The 16,210-nt window shown below is 39.4% G+C and overlaps 1 protein-coding gene across 1 annotated transcript in view; it reads left to right on the top strand.

Annotated features, from left to right (window-relative positions):
• Positions 1 to 10,025: 10,025 nt before the first annotated feature.
• Positions 10,026 to 16,210, top strand: part of LOC129376287 (retinoic acid receptor beta-like) — a 100,388-nt gene continuing 94,203 nt past the window's right edge. Inside the window, exon 1 of the mRNA XM_055055870.1 lies at positions 10,026 to 10,209. Within this exon, the coding sequence (XP_054911845.1) occupies positions 10,026 to 10,209 (184 nt within the window). The remainder of the gene's footprint in view (positions 10,210 to 16,210) is intronic.

Genomic DNA, 16,210 nt, shown 5'->3' on the forward strand with positions numbered 1-16,210 from the left:
CTGACTCCTTAAGCATTGTATGCTAATCTGAAATTACTGCATTTTCAGGCGCTTCTTGATATCAACCCGGACCAGGGCCAGCTGTAGCAAGATCATCTCCAAGAGGACAGGGAAATCTTTTCAAAAGAAGTCGGTCACTGTCATCCCCCGTGTTTCAACTCTGCTGAAAAACCTCATGGACTTTGAGTGGAATTTCATAGTGAGACCTTTCTAACCAAGCTATAGATATTGTTGCCCCTCCACGCAAAAACAACCAAACAAAAAACTATACAGGCATGAAGGCAACTTATCCCTGAACAGGAGTGTTCTTGAGATATTTTTTTGGTTTAAAGGTCAGCATAATCTTAAGACATCTCTTTTAATTAAGAGCATGAATTTTGTTAAGGCTCCTACTTTCTGTTCTTCAGATGTAATTTTGGCTGTACAGGCACCATGTTTAACTCATCTTGGCAGTGTTGTCAAATATTGTTTCACTGTTTTATATTTTGAAGTTGGAGCTCTGATTTTGCCCTAAAGGAAATTCAAGTCTAAATGTTTCATTTAAATTTTTATCAAACTAAAATTTGCAATTTTTTTCTATGCTTTAGATTGAAAGTTGAATGTTTCATTTGTTTTATGTTGCATCATATTGTTCCTCACTTCCACAAAAAGTAGTATTTTGTATTGAAAAAGTAGTGTGCTGAGTTGTACAATGCATTATTTCCATAATTTATTTCATACTTATTTTATTTCAGACTAATCAAAAGGCCACAATTCATGCTTTATTCAAATACTCTACATCAGTTAAGAAATTTATTTCACAAAATAGATGGTTATTTTCTTACTGTTTTTCCAGAATATGACTTACTTTGAACAGTTCACCCTCAACATTCTTGTAGAAAAGGTTTAGGTTTAAGGCACACATATGTTGTCGTTTCAAAACCTTCGTCTTTATTATGTGGCCCACTAAACACTGTGTATGAGTCAATGTTTGAGTTGGTTCTTTTTTTTTCCAAATAAATGTTTGACATGATGGAACTTACATTTTCTAAGTGTTTTCTTTTCATGTTTCTATATATTGGAAATTTACAGTAGTAAGCTGTATGTGAATTCAACAATAATGGTACCATAGAAAAACGGTAATATACTGGCAACACAGCTGCCAGTAGTCTACTGTAAAAATACAGGGCAATTTGTTAGTGTAGAAAAACGGTAATATACTGGCAACACAGCTGCCAGTAGTCTACTGTGAATCTGATAAAAAAACAGCAATGTGCTGTAATCAAAAGATTTCTTTTGTGACAGTAATATACTGTAAAGTTGATTACAGTAAGGGTACTGTATATTAACGGTATAATGCTGGCAACCCTGCTGCCAGCATTTTACTGTAAAAATACAGGGCAATTTGTTACAGTGTACAACTGACCTGGCAGAGTTTGAATTACTGGCAGCTGAGCATTTACTTGAGTGTGTCATTGAAGAACTGTAAATGGATTAAGCATAGTCTGGATTAAGAAGTTCACGTAGACAAGCATTTACTTTCCCACTGTCATAGTCATCTATCCCTGAGTCTTTCATATGCAACTTAGATAATGTCATTAGTGACTGCTTCGCATGCATCTATAAGTCACCTTGTGTCACTGCAAGCAGTAATAATTTCCCTTATTTCTGTATATAATTTTATGACACCTTCTCTTTCTTTTTCTAAGATGTCCAGGAGTGAAGCAATTTAACTGTTTGTTATGTCTCTTTTCAATTGTTCTCTTGTCGTACGTACTTGCCTTTCCATTGATCATAAACTTTGAGAAGACGCTTTTCCTTTTTGTGGGCTTTCTCCTCCTGATATCCTCGCATTTTTTCTGTGGGCCTCCTTTGACGAACAAAGCACGGAGGCTCCTCTTCCTTCTTGACAGTTATGTCCTCGGTGCACTCCGTTTCCTTTTCAGATGTTTCCATGATGAGGACAGGGCAATGAAGTTGACCATCGAATCCCAGAAGACATTACTGGGAGCCATGGAGCTGGAACCTTAAAGTGGCTTTCGCTGGGACCTTGGTGCTAAGAGTGGGTTGAACTTCTTCTTAGCTTGGGGTGAAGCTCTTCTCAGCTTGGGTCAAGCTGTTACAGTAGCGTCCTGGTTGAAAAGATGGTCTCTCAAACTGATGGTTCACAATCCTTTATTGAACAGTCTTTGCATGTGAACACACCGTAAGAGCTACAAAATATACAAATAAAACACAATTAATAACTCAAACAGTGTTGTTCTAACATTTGATTATGAATCTTTTACCCCATGTTCTACAACTATATTTTACAAAACATGTACTTATTAAAAGCTAACATTCCTGTCATGGAATAAAATACAACATATTTTAACTGTTGATGGTTGACCACAGAATATTAGTACCACATATTTCTTGTGACTTTACACTTGTGAAGTGTAAATACAATTCTTAAGAACATTCCTCCACATTTTTATGTTGCAGTTGAATGGAAGATCAGCTTCTCTGGATGTTTTTAGGACAGATGAGTTACAGTGACGAACAGAACATTTCCATATGACAGACAGAAAATTCTGAAATGAATGAGACAATCCAGCTGACATCCATAGATGAGATGGTTTACACCAGCATTGATTAATGTGTTAGAATGGCCTATTCAAAGTTCAGACTTAAATATGAAATATGGAGCAGTAAAATTAAAATGTATTTTTACAGTTCTTCTCCATCCAACCTGACTGAGTATGAACTGTTTAGTAGAGATGAATTGAGAGAAACGAAAATCTCTTCATAAAGCTGGTAATCTGTTCCAAAAGAGCTGCAGCCCTAGGTGCGCTGATAAAGTTTTGTCTGAGAGAAACTGAATAAACTAATAACAAAAACACACCACACTTTTGAGCTTTTTAATTGTAAGTACACTGTAACAAATTGCCCTGTATTTTTACAGTAAAATGCTGGCAGCAGGGTTGCCAGCATTTTACTGTTAATTATACAGTACCCTTACTGTAATCATCTTTACAGTATTTACTGTCAAAAAGAAATCTTTTGATTACAGCACATTGCTGTTTTTTTAAATCAGATTTACAGTAGACTACTGGCAGCTGTGTTGCCACTATATTACAGTTTTTCTATGGTACCATTACCGTTGAATTCACATACAGCTTACTACTGTAAATTTCCAAAATAAAATAGAAACATGAAAAAAAAAAACACTTAGAAAATGTAAGTTCCATCATGTCAAACATTTATTTGGGAAAAAAAAGAACCAACTCAAACATTGACTCATACAGTCTTTAGTGGGCCACATAATAAAGATGAAGGTTTTGAAATGACAATGTATGTGTGCCTTAAACCTAAACCTTTTCAAGAATGTTGAGGGTAAACTGTCCAAAGTAAGTCATATTCTGGAAAAACAGTAAGAAAATAACCATCTATTTTGTGAAATAAATTTCTTAACTGATTTAAAGAGTATTTGAATAAAGCATGAATTGTGGCCTTTTGATTAGTCTGAAATAATAAGTATGAAATAAACTATGGAAATAATGCATTGTACAACTCAGCACACTACTTTTTCAATATAAAATACTACTTTTTGTGGAAGTGAGGAACAATATGATGCAACATAAAACAAATGAAACATTTAACTTTCAATCTAAAGCATAGAAAAAAATTGCAAATTTTAGTTTGATAAAAATTTAAATATAACATTTAGACTTGAATTTCCTTGAGGGCAAAATCAGAGCTCCAACTTCAAATGATAAAACAATGAAACAATATTAGACAACACACTGCCAAGATAAGTTAAACATGGTGCCTGTACAGCCAAAATTACATCTGAAGAACAGAAAGTGGGAGCCTTAACAAAATTTATGCTCTTAATTGAACGAGATATCTTAAGATTATGCTGACCTTTAAACCAATAAAATCTCTCAAGAACACTCCTGTTCAAGGATAAGTTGCCTTCATGCCTGTATAGTTTTTTGTTTGGTTGTTTTTGCGTGGAGGGGCAACAATATCTATAGCTTGGTTAGAAAGTTCTCACTATGAAATCCACTCAAAGTCCAAGAGGTTTTTCAGCAGAGTTGAAACACGGGGGATGACATTTACCGACTTCTTTTGAAAAGATTTCCCTGTCCTCTTGGAGATGATCTTGCTACAGCTGGCCTTGGTCCGGGTTGATATCAAGAAAGCGCCTGAAAATGCAGTAATTTCAGATTAGCATACAATGCTTAAGGAGTCAGGGTTTAATGTGTGCTAGATGAAGACAAACTTTTGAATGTTAAGAGTTAATAAAGAGACACCAGCATAACATTTAAACAGTTTTCTGCCAAGTCAACTCTGTGAAACTCCAAATTCCCAGTTGATATCCATTCACCAATTTCACTTTAGCAGCTAATCATAGCAATTCAACTCAAATTACACAAAAGAAAGAAAAAGAGCTTCCAAACATGTCAATATTTGTAAATAAGAATCATCAAAAATAACTTACCTTAGGATTGGCTCATAAAATGCAGGATTCAAATGGATTGTCCTTGTAAAGCAAGTTCTAGAGCAGGGGTGTTCAAGTCCAGTCCTCGAGATCTACGGTCCTGCAACTTTTAGTTGCAGCCTTACTCCAGTAGATCAGGCTCAGCTATGAGCAGGCCTGGTAACAAGTCATTCATTTGATTCAGGTGTGTTGGAGCAGGGATGCATCTGATATTTGCAGGATGGTTGCTCTCTAGGACTGGACTTGAGCACCCCTGTTCTAGAGGTTGCTTCCACATGTCACAACTACATATCTTCTTCAGAAATACAGTAGCGTTCTGTTTAAAGAGAGCCTCCTTACCGTTGTATCTAACATCATTCCAAAAATGCAATGCTACTCACAGTATACTACAGTATTTTATTAAAAACAGCAATAATTGCCCAGAATGCATTGTTTTTCACGGTGCAGTACCGTTTTCAATAGAAACAGTATGATACTGTTCAGTTTTGGCCGTTTTTTTACAGCAATTTGTTACAGTGTAAATCTGGAACCCACACATGATTTTCTTTCCATTTCATAGTTACTCGCTGCTTCATGTTGGTCAATCCTAATTCCCAGAAAATACATTTTATTTGGAAAATGAAAGTTCCAGTGCACTACATTTTTGACTGTTGGTGAGAGACAAACGTGAAGATATGGCCATATCATATAATATAAGGTATAAATTCTTATTATTACAAGCAAATGTTTAATTGTAAATTAGCAACATCTTAGAAACTTCAATAAGAAGTCTCTTTTAGTATTTTGTGACTTACAGGAAGGGAACATTTGATCAAACCAAAGAAATAAAAACCATGGTTGTCCAGGGTGGAAGATCAGTCTGTAGCTTCACAAACTGCAAGAGGAAATGGGTCATGAGTGAATCCTTTCTGTTTGGGATTCTCACATGTGAAGTGCTCTGCTTTCTTTCACTTCCATCTTTGATTGCTGTTCAGTCTCACCTGCACTTTGTGTTATATTCTACTAAAATAACTTCAGGAAAAAAAAAACGTATGAGAAATTCTGAGAGGTGTGTGTGTACTGTCTCGTTATGCATGTTGGTGTGTGAGTTAACAAAGCATGCCTCATGCTTCCAAACATCTGACGCTTAGGAGAGGTCCCATGACTCCTGCTGCAGCCTGCTGCTGTTCTGCATCTCCAGCACTCTGAAGAACACCTCTTCATGTAGCATGATGAATAATGTACATAATGAAAAGGGGCAGAGGGTGATGCACCTCCACAGCTCTGCTATGAATAATGAAAATTGTTTTTGTGCTGTCTGGCTGATTAGGTGAGAGGATGTCATTTATCTCATCCCTTAAGGGAGAATAAACGCCTTCTGATTGGCCTGCACCTGAAAATGAAGCAGAATGGATTCTGTAATTGATCCCAGAATGACTGATGTGCAGTTGGTTGCTGTCAAAACCCCTCCAGCCCCAGACGGACGGCACTGTTGATGCACGTTCCTCCATTCAGGTCTATTGACCTTTCTGCGAGGCATGTTAGCACCACTTGGTCTCGTCATTACAGCTATGATCTAGATGCAGAGGGGTCAGCGTCTGAGGGACCCTCATCCGTCAGTAAGATACCAAACAAATAGGAAGGAAAGACGAGGGGACATGTACAAGAGAAGAAGAATGATCAGACAGGGGCAAAACTCTCACTGCTTGATAACCTGCAGTAATAAACACCAGTTTTGGTAAAATAAAACAAAATGTAGGACATGAATTATCACTTATTGGTGAGATAAAACAGCAGTAATTATCACCACTGTTTTATTCGGTATTTGAAAGCATGCTCTTGCAACTTGCAGCTTATAGCTCTTTTAAAAGCATTTATTAATCTTTTTTTCTTAGTTTTAAAAGTAATATTTTAGTCGGAGTGAGGGATGGTGCTCCTTTAGCTTTCACATCATAACTGTCAACAGTTTTTGTAACTAGAATAATTTCCAAAGTTGTCTTCTATGTAAGGAAGGAAAAAGTGTGGTAGTCTTGTTTCAGCTGAAACAAGTGTGCAGCAAGCTGACCTGCAGTGTGCAGCAAGCAGAGCTGCAGTGTGCAGCAACCAGAGCTGCAGTGTGCAGCAACCAGAGCTGCAGTGTGCAGCAACCAGAGCTGCAGTGTGCAGCAACCAGAGCTGCAGTGTGCAGCAACCAGAGCTGCAGTGTACAGCAACCAGAGCTGCAGTGTACAGCAACCAGAGCTGCACTACAGTCAACAATCTTTTAGTGTCTCCGTTGGGAGAAATTCTTTCTGGATCCAGGAAAGCTGCTACAACAACAATCACATCATCAGACTATAAGAAAATATAAAATAAATGAATATAATAAATAAAAAAAAAAAATTCTTCAAACAATTATCGCAGAACCGTTTACCATCTTCCCTCACAGTCTAATGAGTCACAATCATCATCATTAATTCCAAACATCAATGCTAAATAATTCATCAGAATGCATTCAAAGGCTTCCTGGATTCCAGATCATCTGGTTGATTTGGGTCATTAATAAGATTGACAGAACAGGGCATAAATGAATTTTTACATCCTTAGGTTTGCAAAGTGGAAACTTAAACCATCTGCTTGATTTCAAATAGATTCAGCTTGTGCTCCATGCAGCTGTAAGGCCTCCAGTGACCCTGCCATCTTGATAAAGGTATTTTAAACTTCAGCCCAAAGTTTTGCAGTGAAACTGAAAATGGGTAAAGCGGGTCCAAACCCAGTGCTCAGTTAATGCTGCAAGTCAGTGACTCCATGGAATCTACTGGGTTTCCATACATCGAAAACTTTGCAAAAAATTAGACTAATAAACTCAACCTGATTGTTTGTTGGATTAATCAGAATTGATGTGATTGATTTGGAATCTGTCTGATTAAAAAATAGAAACACTGTTGAACACTTATTGTTCCCCAGTGAAAGCAGCGAGGCATGTTTTGTTTTGTGGTTTGTATTGTAAGTTTGTGTGTTGTATTCTAATATTTGTATATGTTTTAGTTTTCACAGTGACTTTTGTGACTGAGGTGACTGAGGTGGTCATCAAGGTGGATCTTCGTCAAAGAAAATAAAATGCTGTTGAGAATGGCTGATTAATTCAAGTGCTGGGGAGCTGTTACACTCCTGGTTAGAAATAAGATGATATGTTTGTTTTTCTTAATAAAGTGCTTTGGAATTAATTTTGCTATATAACTGAACTAACTTGAATTCATGGTAAAATGTTTTTCAGTCTGACCCGACCCAATGAGGAAAAGTAATCACCCGACAAAACCTGATGATTGATAATGAGTTTTTGTTTCACATCACTGAAGTAATATTCCCCCTCTCTGCCTATTTTTTATTATTATTATTATTTTTTTTTTGTGATGTCAATTATTCCATGTACATGCTACTCACATCCTCTTAATAAAACTCTAACATGGACCAAAGAAGTGGACTCTGATCGTTCTGGGTTTGGTCAGAGTGAACTTTGATGCAGTTCAAGTGCAGAAGTTGACTGGGTTCTGCTCCAGAAACAGAAAGTGGACTGCAGGTCACAGCATGCTGGGTAAATACAGCCCAAACAGATGCGTGAGTCTGGCTGAAATCAGCTGAAAATGGAACAAATGTTGCCGTTTTGGGCTCCAGTTGAACATTAGGTATGAAAACAGCCTCAGGAGCTGTGAGGAGTTTGAGGGATTCCTGAGCAAAAAGAGAAACGTGAGGTTCTCTCTGCCTCCATCTTTCTACGCTGATGAGCTTTTATGATGGTTGAGCTTGTCAGCTGTCACTGACACACACTGACACACACTCAGTTCTGCAGTCAGATTAGCACACATAAAACCTCACGATGTCCCTCAGGTTCTATTTAAGTGACTCCTTTCTGCAGGTCAGTCAGACTGACCTGTCTGGGTCTGGATAGACTAAAAAAACTCTTAACCAGTTAATCCATGTTGTAACTGACATGTGGGTGGGTTTACTCCCTCACTGCTAGATTGAATTGGATAATTTTATCTTTGATTTGTTTGATTTGAAACATTTAAGAGTGATAACAAAATGTCAGAAGAAATCTGTTTAGGGGTAAATGTTGAGAGAATTTGGTTTTTCTGTGTTTATTTAATTTGTGTATCCTCTTGTCTGCCATATTGCTCTCAGCTGTGTTTTGTGTTCCCTGAACCCCTCTTGTGAATTTAATCCCACCTGTGTCTGTGTTTCCTCATCCTTGTCTTAGCTTTCGTACGTCGTGTTGTTACTTTGTAAACTTTGCCAATTGCTAACAGTGTTTGAGCTCCTCGCCTTTTGCTCACCTGTGTTGCCTGGACTTTTGTACTCGCTTAAAATATTCATTAAGTCATCAAACTCAGTTGCTGCCTCACCTTTCTGCTTTTGAGTCCAAACCTAAACAACTGCAAATCATGACATCATGTTTTTTTCTTTAAATATATATTTCATTCATTTCTAATGTGAACTGATTGACCACTGTAGGGTCAGTTTGAATGTATGCATGACTGGAGTGATTTGATTTCACTCCAGTTCTTTGAAATGACATGTTGTGAGTAGGTGTTATGCACAGAAATATCTCTTTATTTAATCTTTTTATGATTAATGAAGTAAGTCATTTCAATCAGGTTTGTTATAAAAATATTTAGTGTTCAATAAGACTGATTCTTCTTTGAATAATATACAGAATATTTTGTTCTTTAATATAAAGGGGGATGGCTGATTGAGCACAGGAATTATTTTCAGGAATTATTAATTTTTAAGTTTCTCAGCCTTCTGAGGAAAAGAGAAGAAACAAGAAAAAATATCCAACCAAGATAAATCTACGAATATCTTAAAATTAATGTATTTTTACTCAAAACAAGCCAATTTTACTTGTACAAGTATGATGTATTATTTTATTTCAAGGAAAATATTCTCAAGTAAAGAAAATGTTGACATTACATTTCTTGAAAGTAGCATCTAAAACTAGTTTACTCTTATTGTTACAAAGGATTAAAATATATATTTTGCATACTTTACTCAAGGTTCTTATGCTAGGGCATATAAATATCTAGACACATGTCTGGATATTAATATAAAGTTTCTTAATACGACATTTTTTCTGAAATTGTGAATTTAAACTGGATGAAGTTCAGAACAGTTTTTTGTTTAAATTTTTATATCCACTGTATCTGATATTTGGTTCTGTTCTGTGAAATTATCTTTGTGTGACGAAAAATGAAACCAATCAAAGCACCACCAATAAGTGTTTTCCCTCCCTTTACATATTTCAGTTTTTAATCTGCTGTCTGACCTACTGACCCTAATTGTGACTCATTTGTTTCCTAAGGACTGTAACTGAAGAAAGAAAACGTGTTTGTGTTGCAGGACTAACAGAAGGAAACCTCTAAGCCAACCTGCAGGGCACAGCCTTCTGCCCCCTCCCCTGCTGCCCCTTCCCACCACCAGGCAGTGTTGGAGTGCTGAGATTGAACCAAACATTTCCCAACACAGTAATTGCAACCAGGAGGTCACCTGATGGCCTCCCCGGTCACCTACTCAGAGCTCAGTGTGCCCTCCGCCTGTAGCTGTGATGAAGACCGCCAGCCGTGCCCAGTCCCAGAGCAGTCCTCCTCTGGTCCAGATGAGGCACTACGCACCAGGGGTTTACCCCTTCCTGTTCCCCTCCATCATCAGCTCCCTGCCTCAGCTGCCACCAGTATTGCCTCACAGGCTGCAGATCCACCAGCCGTCAAGCAGCACACCTTCTCCAGTTGGTGAGTTCAGCTTTCATTCCAGTAAATGTTCCTGTGAAAAAAGTGGCTTTCAGCTTCTGAAGAAGTTGTGCAGAAATTTGTCCAAACTATGTAGCTGTATTGGTGTTAACAGTGATTAGCTGGATCAGCATAATGGTGAAGATGTGTAAAAATGCAAACCTGTATCTGAGGACATACTCACTCGACAAAACATGCTAAGAAATTACTAAACCTCAGGAGTAATAATTATTGACATCCAACCATTTCTATATAACACAGTGGCTTGCAGAAGTATTCATACTCCCTGAACTTCCCCATATTTTCTCACAAATAGCAAACTGAAAAAGGATTCAACCCAGGTTGAGTAACTACTTTGTGGAATCACCCTGTGTTTCTATTGCAGTCACAAGCTTTTAAGGTTTGTCTGATCATCTAGTGACAGGAAAAAAGAATGAGCAAAGATTTCAAACAGCTCAGTCAGACTAGATGCAGAAAGTTTGTGAACAGCAGTTTTCTGACTTGCCACAGATTCTAGATTAGGTTTATGTCTTTGACTGGGCCATTCTAACATATGATTATGTTTTGTTTATACTATTCTGTTGTGTCCTTGGCTTTATGTTTAGACTGGTTGTCCTGCTAGAAGCTGAAGCTTTACTCCAGTATCAAGTCTTTTTCAGAAACGTTTTCTTACCACATTGCTCTGTATTTCTCTCTAGCCATCTTCCATCATCCATAACCATCTTCCCCATACCTGCTGAAGTGAAGCACCGACATAGCATGATTCTCCCACCACTGTATTTTTGGCCTAAAAGTTTACCTTTATTCTGATCTGACCAAAACTCTTTCTTTCACATGATTGGAAAAGTGCTGATGAGATAACTTATAATATTTATATAAAATTATATATATATTATAAAATTAAAAATTCCCTTCTTACCCACCGCGGGTGGTTCTTATCCTCTGAGCTCGGGTCCTCTACCAGAGGCCTGGGAGCAGTATCTTGGCTGTGCCAAGGACTGCACATTTCTGTACTGAGATGTCTGATGTTGTTCCTGGGATCTGTTGTAGCCACTGCTCCAGTTTGGGGGTTACTGCCCCGAGGGCCCCGAGGGCCCCGAGGGCCCCGATGACCACAGGCACCACTGTGGTCTTCACCTTCCAGGCCCTCTCCAGTTCTTCCCTGAGGCCCTGGTATTTCTCCAGTTTCTCGTGCTCCTTTTTCCTGATGTTGCAATCACTTGGTATTGCTACATCTACCACAACGGCTTTCCTCTGTTGTTTATCCACTATGACAATGTCAGGTTGATTCGCCATTACCATTTTGTCTGTCTGGATCTGGAAGTCCCACAGGATCTTAGCTCTGGCGTTCTCCACCACCTTTGGGGGTGTTCCCCACTTTGATCTCGGGGTTTCCAGTCCATATTCTGCACAGATGTTTCTGTACACTATGCCTGCCACTTGGTTATGTCGTTCCATGTACGCTTTCCCTGCCAGTATCTTGCACCCTGCTGTTATGTGCTGGACTGTCTCAGGGGCCTCCTTGCACAACCTACACCTTGGGTCTTGTCTGGTGTGGTAGATCTGGGCCTCTATTGCTCTGGTGTTTAGGGCCTGCTCCTGGGCGGCCAGGATGAGGGCCTCTGTGCTGTCCTTGAGTCCAGCTTTTTCCAGCCATTGGTAGGATTTACTGATATCAGCCACTTGGGTTATTTGCTGGTGGTACATCCCATGTAGGGGTTTGTCCTCCCATGATGGTATCTCTGGCACCTCAACCTCCGTTCCCTTTTGTCTGAGACATTCACTGAGCACATTGTCTGTTGAGGCTTTGTCCCTGATGTATTTATGGATCTTAGTTGTTTCGTCCTGGACAGTGGTTCTCACACTCACTAGTCCTCTGCCTCCTTCCTTGCGGCTCGTGTACAGTCTCAGGGTGCTGGATTTGGGATGGGACCCTCCATGCATTGTTAGTAGCTTTCTGGTCTTAATATCTGTGGCTTTTATCTCCTCCTTTGGCCAGCTAATTATTCCAGCAGGGTATCTGATTACTGGCAAGGCATAGCTGTTTATCGCACAGATTTTGTTCTTGCCATTGAACTGGCTTCTCAGGACTTGCCTTATTCATTGGAGGTATTTAGCTGTGGCTCCTTTCCTTGTGAACTCATCGAGGTTGCCATTTGCTTGTGGTATACCTAGGTACTTGTAACTGTCCTCTATATCTGCTATTGTTCCTTCTGGGAGTGAGACCCCTTCTGTGTGGATGACCTTCCCCCTCTTTTGACCAGCCGACCACATTTCTCTAGTCCGAATGACATCCCAATGTCCGTGCTGTAGATCCTGGTGGTGTGGATCAGTGAGTCGATGTCTCGCTCACACTTGGCGTACAGCTTGATGTCATCCATGTAGAGTAGGTGACTGATATTGGCCCCATTTTTGAGTCTGTATCCGTAGCCAGTCTTGTTGATAACTTGGCTGAGGGGTTCAGGCCTATGCAGAACAGTAGCGGGGACAGAGCATCTCCTTGGTATATGCCACATTTGATGGACACTTGTGCAAGTGGTTTGCAGTTGGCTTCAAGGGTGGTTTTCCACAGCCTCATCGAGTTTGCAATGAAGGCTCTCAGAGTCCTGTTGATGTTATACATCTCTAAGCATTCAATGATCCAAGTATGCGCCATTGAGTCATAGGCTTTCTTGTAATCAATCCAAGCCATGCACAGGTTGGTGTGTCGGGTTTTGCAGTCTCGGGCAACTGTGCGGTCTACGAGGAGTTGGTGTTTGGCTCCTCTGCTATTTACACCGATACCCTTCTGTGCCGTGCTCATGTGTTTATCCATGTGTTTGCTTATCTTGGCCCCTATGATGCCTGACATGAGCTTCCAGGTTGTGGAGAGGCAGGATCCTTCTGGATTAGGATTGTCCGCCCTTCAGTTAACCATTCAGGGTGAGTCCCACTTTGTAGCAGCTGATTCATTTGGGCTGCCAGTCGCTCATGGAGAGCAGTGAGTTTCTTTAGCCAGTAGGCATGGATCATGTCAGGCCCTGGTGCTGTCCAGTTTTTCATACCTGAGACTCTTTCTTGGACATCTGTCACAGTGATGGTTACCGGGGCTTGCTCAGGGAGGTTGCTGTGGTCCTCTCGTAGAGAGATCAGCCACTGTGCATTGCTGTTGTGGGACGCCTCCCTTTCCCATATGCCTTTCCAGTATTGTTCCGTCTCCAGCCTTGGTGGGTCTGCTCTGTTGTTATTGTTACCCTGCCATTGGGAGTACACCTTAGCTGGTTGAGTGGAGAAGAGCCGGTTAATCCTTCTGGATTCATTCTCCCTTGTGTATCTCTTTAGGCGGCTGGACAAGGCTTGGAGCCTCTGTTTGGCAGTTTCAAGTGCTTCAGGTATGGGCATCTGCCTGTACTTTCTGGGTACTGGTCTTTTCATTGCACCCTTGTGGAGCTCTGACAGTTGGCTCACTTCCCTCCTTGTTACCTTGATTAGCCTCTAACCGTCTTTTCCATGGTGGGTATTGGGTCTCATGGTTGCTCTTATAGCCAAGCGTCTCAAGGATCACTGATGCTGAGTTGTAGATCAGCTCATTGGTTTCTGTTATGGTGTTGGTAGGGATCGTTCTCAATGCTGCATTCACGTTCTCAATGAGACTTTCAGATGGTACTTCACTCAGCCCTTGTAATTGGCGCCGGGGAGGTCTGGTTGTCATTCGGGTCATGATTCTCTCTTTTTTATATATATATAACCACAATATATATATATATATATATATATATATATATATTTTTTTTTTTTTTGACAATGGCTTTCTTCTTGTTACTCTTCCATAAAACCACATTTGTGTTGTGATGACAAATAGTTGTCCTGTGGACAGATTCCCCTCTGAGTTGTGGATCATTTAGTCCAGACTCACCACGGACTCCTGGCTACATCTCTGACCACTGAGCTCACATCTAAATTTACTCACCACACTAGCAGTAGAGAGGATTTTGAACAGAAAATGTTTATTTTCTCAATATAAAGTTTTCAGTTATAATGTGGCTAATCGTGATTAAATAATTACGCAGCCTGTGATTAACTTGATAAACATTTCAAATGACTCCCACTTGCATGTTCAACATCATTTCATGTTGATGTTATTTGTCAGTGTACAGATAAAAACTTCTTCGATTTGCTAAGCTATTATTTAATCACAAAACATATTATGTTGAAAGTTCTTGAAAAAAATGCACAAAAAGTCATAGTGGTCCAGATTTGGCCCCCGGGCCTTCAGTTTGACATATGATCTCAATCCGTGTGCTCCAGCCTGTAACACATCACCATGTGTTACAGTCAGACCTCAGTGTTGTCCTATCAGTATTAAACATTACCAGTAGACACCAGAAACCACAACATGTCAATGGTGATTTTATTAAAACTTCAAATGTTTGAAAATAGAATTTCAGCTTCCATTAAAAGATTCACCTATTTGAAGGTTTTCACCATCCTTACCGGAAGGGAAGGCTCTGTAGACACCAGGCAAGGCAAAGCTAATGCATCATTCATTAATACATCAGATAATATAAAGGGACTGGGTGAGTTCCCTCAACTCTTCCTCAGCACTGTGAGTGTGTGTGTGTTGTAGGGTATAATGCGCATTTAATGTTATTAATATGAATAATACGCATTTAATGTTATCAATATGAAATCCAAAATTTTGAGAGTTTATTTACAGATCGTGCCTCGATTAGTTTTGTCTGTTTACTGATCGTGTCTGATCGTGTCTCGATTGGTCTCGTCTGACTCGGAGTAGTGGAACGCGTTACTTCTGTTCCTCCATTACAACACTGGAAGTGAAAGAAGTAACGTCGTGTCCGTGTCTGTTTCCCGTGTCTGTGTTCACCATTCCCTTATACAGGTAAAATTACAACTTATAAGGTTCAGACCTGTATTTAAGTTTATTCTGTTTGCCGAATAAGCAGGGAGTCTTTGAGTTCTTTGCCGTAGTTTGAATTTTATTAAGCGTTACACCCGCATTAGCTTTCTGGCTAGCAACGGCCGGTGCTACATTTCTTATTACTGTATGGCGATAACCATAATGTTTCTGTACAATGTTCAGCACTCAGTATGTGGTTATGTAATATTTGAAACTGTTCTTGAAGATGCATTACAACACTGGAAGTGAAAGACGTAACGTCGTGTCCGTGTCTGTTTCCCGTGTCTGTGTTCACCATTCCCTTATACAGGGTCAACATGTGTCTGTGTATGTTGCTAACCTATAATCGTTTCTCTAACAGAGATTATGATGGAAAGTGAAGATGTTGTGATGGACAGTATCATCATGTGGGTTTGTAAACTCATAAATCGCGTCTGCATGGTGTCCATATAGTAAAATCCCCATTTCTGAGCTGAACAGGGGGAGGTTGCCATGTGAACATATGCACACTGTCTCACAGCACTTCCCACACAGTCAAGTTTTTCCAAGAAACTTTATAACTGCTGTTGAAATCTTTTACACTGTTTAGTTTCAGTTGCCTAAACCTGAGCTCAGCTGTTTTCAACCTTCAGCTCCACAAGTTTACTCTCTTACTTCTTGCTGCCTGTAAAATCTGCTCTGATGTAAAAACCACAGGAGCCCTTTCCTCCTGGGAGCAGCTCCTTCTGCTTCTCAGCTCTTCAGAGTTTTTAAACTTCCATGGATGTAAAGAATTAAGCAACATTTATTTAATTAGGATCTGATAGCATGTTTTTCTGCAGTTTGGGCTGGAAAATCTTTACTTAAACTCTTTGTTTGCATTAATAATATTTCTTGATCCTGCGAATTGTCAACTAACTTGAGGAATCTTTCATTCAGAAGTCATTTTCTGTTATTTTCCACTAAACCATCCAGTATTAAGCTCTACTTTAATGTTTTAGTGTTTGTAGCTTAAATATTTGTTAACTTTTTCAGGCAAGTTTTCTACTCTTTGTGTGTTATTAAAATGATGTACATTAATCTTTCACTTTTACTGACTTTATTCTGATGTAACATATTGGGACCACA

The sequence above is a fragment of the Poeciliopsis prolifica genome, unplaced genomic scaffold (assembly GCF_027474105.1).
Source record: "Poeciliopsis prolifica strain line A6 unplaced genomic scaffold, Auburn_PproV2 SCAFFOLD043, whole genome shotgun sequence".
NCBI classification, from domain to species: domain Eukaryota; kingdom Metazoa; phylum Chordata; class Actinopteri; order Cyprinodontiformes; family Poeciliidae; genus Poeciliopsis; species Poeciliopsis prolifica.